This window comes from Battus philenor, unplaced genomic scaffold (assembly GCF_028537555.1).
Source record: "Battus philenor isolate CCGP_79_NKW_IND1 unplaced genomic scaffold, ilBatPhil1.0.hap1 SCAF_30, whole genome shotgun sequence".
Lineage (NCBI taxonomy): Eukaryota > Metazoa > Arthropoda > Insecta > Lepidoptera > Papilionidae > Battus > Battus philenor.
Window position 1 is genome coordinate 3,859,786 of NW_027181694.1, and position 3,989 is coordinate 3,863,774.

General features: G+C 39.7%; 1 protein-coding gene across 1 annotated transcript; it reads right to left on the reverse strand.

Annotated features, from left to right (window-relative positions):
• On the reverse strand, positions 1-1,955 carry LOC137927392 (uncharacterized). The gene is made up of 2 exons (XM_068771191.1): positions 1,826-1,955; positions 1-879 (listed from the first exon to the last, which is right to left on the reverse strand). Exons 1-2 carry the CDS (start codon positions 1,854-1,856, stop codon positions 17-19), a joined length of 894 nt encoding a protein of 297 aa, XP_068627292.1. The 5' UTR covers positions 1,857-1,955; the 3' UTR covers positions 1-16.
• Positions 1,956-3,989: the final 2,034 nt, after the last annotated feature.

A 3,989-nucleotide genomic window follows, 5' to 3' on the forward strand; every position in this document is an offset into this window, starting at 1 on the left:
AAGAAGCTTTATATTTTTAAACCTCTTTATTCATCTTCACAAATATCTCCATGTTATTATTTAAAACTATGTCGTCGCCTTCCCTCCTGAGGTCCGGTGTTTCGTCGTCAGAAGATTTTTCCGAATCAGCTCTGCTGTTTTCAATGTCAGTGTCGTCCAATGAATTGGGATGTTCGTTTGTCCTAAACGCAACATTGTTAAAAGACAGCACTCCTTCTTTGTTGTCACCGAACGTCGCTGCACGAAGTTCCCGGTTCTTACTCAATTCCGACTTCAAATTATCACCAATTTCGAGTATAATTTTAACTAGCTTCTGATTACTGCCTTCATCTATTTTCTCGTCTTTACCGTCTATAATCTGATCTATGATTGCTCTGAACTTCTCCGGTCTTTTGATTGGTTTTAATTTTTGTGTTTTAGATACTACAATCTTTTCTTCTGTCTCTTGTGTTGCCACGCTATCGTCGATGGCACCTGTGAAGAAGCTATCTGTCTTCTTTGCTCTCTTTTTTATATCTGATTTGATTTTTCTAAATCGAGGTTTCTTCGGCAGTGTGACATTCGCACATCTTTCGATTGCGTTTATAGTGTTTACCTTTGTTGCGTCTGTAATAAAATATTCCAGTATTGGCAGCTGAGCTACGGCTTCGACTGTGGACATCAGGTCCGAGGCCATCTTCTTGGACTTTTCGCTGCCGCATTTGTAAGTTCTATCCAAGAACTTATAGACCACTTCGGAATAGCTCAGTCTATTCGAACGCTGGCGCCTGATTGCGGTGCTGGATACGTTATTAATGGTTTGGTTATCAAGGTCGTCTGTTACGAAAGCAGTTTCGAGAGCCAGCTGTAAGGTTTCAGGTCCAATTGCTTGTACTGCAACTAAATGCCACAATTAATAGGTATCTATTCTATGAAACAGTGTTATTCGAGATATAAAAATTCATAGTAAATGTTAGCAATGAAAAAATAAATTGTTAAAGAGAAAACTTAAAACATAAATAATCAAAAGCCAGACAGAAAAGAATAGGAACGAATACTCTAAAACTATTATTATTAAACTTTTATTTCAGCATCGTTATGAACATGTCTGACGATAGACGCACTGTAAGGCACCCCCAAAGATCTCTACGATGTCCTTTGGGGGTTGTCTATGGCTTATCTTGTCTTGCTCTGTCCACATCCAGCGACTTTTCGCGACATGGATATATCAGCGGTCCACCTAGAGGGTGGCTCACGCTGCATCTACCAGCTTATGGTTGCAATTTGTCTTTTTTGACCCTAAAGCCGGTTCGATTGCAAGAGCGATGTGCCACGCCCTAGAACTAATACTCAATGATAACATATTAGGAAAAATCGTTTTCAAAATTCGGATTAAGTACTACATTTTAAAAATAATTATGTCTACAGATATAGTAATCTGTCCCTACAGATTTTGCACTGCCTGAAGCTATTGGCCTGTCGCATTGAAATAAAAAAGTTAATTAATGTTACATATTTCAAAGTGATCGTTTCAAAGATTTTTGCTGACAAATGAACAACACATTTAAAAGCTTTTGCATCTTTCAATCTGTACACGGTGGTGGCCGTAGATATAATAACGAATTCTATTTTTAATTGAGATTTGACTTAAAATTTTGTCATTATTTTGTGTTAAAGTTTTTGTTCACATTGATATTTGGCGATGTCAATGTCTCTTATTTTTTTATAGCTTCCTTGAACAATAGTTCAAAGATATGTTAAATATTCGTCGAAAAAACGTTTTAACATCTCCACTTTGTTATTCTAGTCTATAGACAAGACAAGTATTACCATCAAAAACACTTACCAATAAAACACAGCCATAAAGTCGTCTTCATATTTACACATTTATGTCGCCATTTTGTAAGAGTATGTAGAAATAACTAACTTTCTTGGCCATACGTTTTTATTACAGCTTATCGTGAATTTATATTGAAAATAAACTGATTTGTTGCGCTGATACAACAGAAACCCCACTTGTAAATATGAAAATAACTTTTGGTTGAAATTATTTTTTATTAACCATGTATAGTCACATAGCTGTTGATAAATTTGTTTTTTGATTATTATGAGTAGAATGGTGTATTATTCGCCGTAGGATTTTAGATAGAAAATTATGTCTCATTTCGAGTCTTGGCAAGCTCACCGTTGCTATGCTCAAAATTGAATCGGGAACAAGGAGATTCGTAGAATTAAAGTAACCACAGCGAATACTTGAAGTGGCAATGCTTGCAGTACTTGGGCCACCCATAAGATTGATAGACGATCTCATAAAGGTCCTCTTACCACTCTAAACGCAGGCTGGTTTCAACTGGTTCTATTGGAAATCTATGAAGGAAGTCTATGCCCAGTAGTGGACATCCTTCGGCTGAGGTGTTAATTGGTTACGATACGATCCAAAAAAAAGAGAACAGCTAAAAAAATCGAGGAAAGGTTTAAAATCTGTTATATTTTTTTAAAAATTCATATATATGTCGCTGTATGACTTCAGAAAACATTCGAATACGCTTCATTGATTTCGGTTGAAGTTGATGCTGTTAACCCGGGGGCTTTAACAGCTTCATCGGAACTGAGTCCACGGAGCGGAAGGGTCTTGAACTTAAAAATAAAACAAAACTGGACAGACGCATTCCAGTTGCACGAAGTTGTTCGCACATAGTCAACCGCTCTACTCGAGTAGAGCTGTGTAGTGTTGATGTTGTGTATATGCAGCTTGGGACGGCAGCGTGGACCACAGGCGAGCCAAGGGTGGATCCGGATCCAACCTCGGTTCGCCCACGCTGTTCGCGGTTAGGGAGTTGGCGGCCGCCTCCTAAGAACGGGTGTTGTGTTCCAATACGTCTATCCTTTGCTTTGTACGAAATATTTACGTCACAACTATGAAGAAGATTCGCGCATCAATTAATTTCAACTTGGAGCTTCTGTGGATACCTTTCCTTTTATTTTCCTTTTCATTCATTCCATCCAAAAATACGCAAGTTTTTTTCACATCAAATAGATGTAATAATTGTGATAATAAGTGGAGATATCTCGCGTAATTATTTTTTTGTAATTATTCCATGTGGTAATTAAAAAATATTAAGAGCTCGAGTTGCCAAGTGGATTCTGAAATATGATATTACAATGTTTTCATGATTTTACGGAAAACCTAGCTATTTGATTGTATTCTATTATTATGACTACTTTTAAATTTATTCCGTGGTTTTCCTGTTTATTCTGTAACAGAAGTGACCAACAAGTGGCTCGCGAGGCACGTGCCTCTTTGAACGACATCAGCCGCTCTCGGTAAATGAGCCCGAGTTCCCTTTTCATATTAGGGTTTTATATATTTTTTAAAATATGAGCCTAAAACTCAAAAATCTATACTAACTTACCAGCGTCAGAGTCATGCGCCATATTAAGCGACTCGTCGTCCGCTCTCCAGACAGTCGCAAGATCTGACACCCTCCATCCCATAGCGTTAAGAGTGAAAGAGAATATTATGAAAGCGAGGTAAGCAGAGAAGGATGTAAGATTATACTGGGTGAAAGCGCACGCGGGGACGGAGGGGAAAGAGAGGGCGGATCAACTGGATAAGGACGCGGCCCTGAAGTGCAAAAGAAGACCGGACTATGAGGAATGCCCCATCTCATTCGTCAAGCGACAACTTAGGCTGGGAACGCTTGACGAATGGAATAGGAGGTATATGGAAGGTACGACGGCATCGACAACGTGGAAATTCTTCCCGGACGCCGTCTCAGCCTATCACGTCCTCCGCAGTATTGAGGTGGGCGCAGTTTTGGTCCAGCTTTTCACGGAGCACGGAGGGTTCTCCGAGTACCTTCACCGGTTTAAGCTCAAGGACCCTTCGTGCTTCTGTGACCGGGTGGGGACCAGACCGTGATCCTCCTGGTAGCCTACTGTCCCGCATTCGGAGGACTCCGGGTCGACTCCGAATGCCGGTTGAGCGTAAAAATAAATGGGGGAAACAT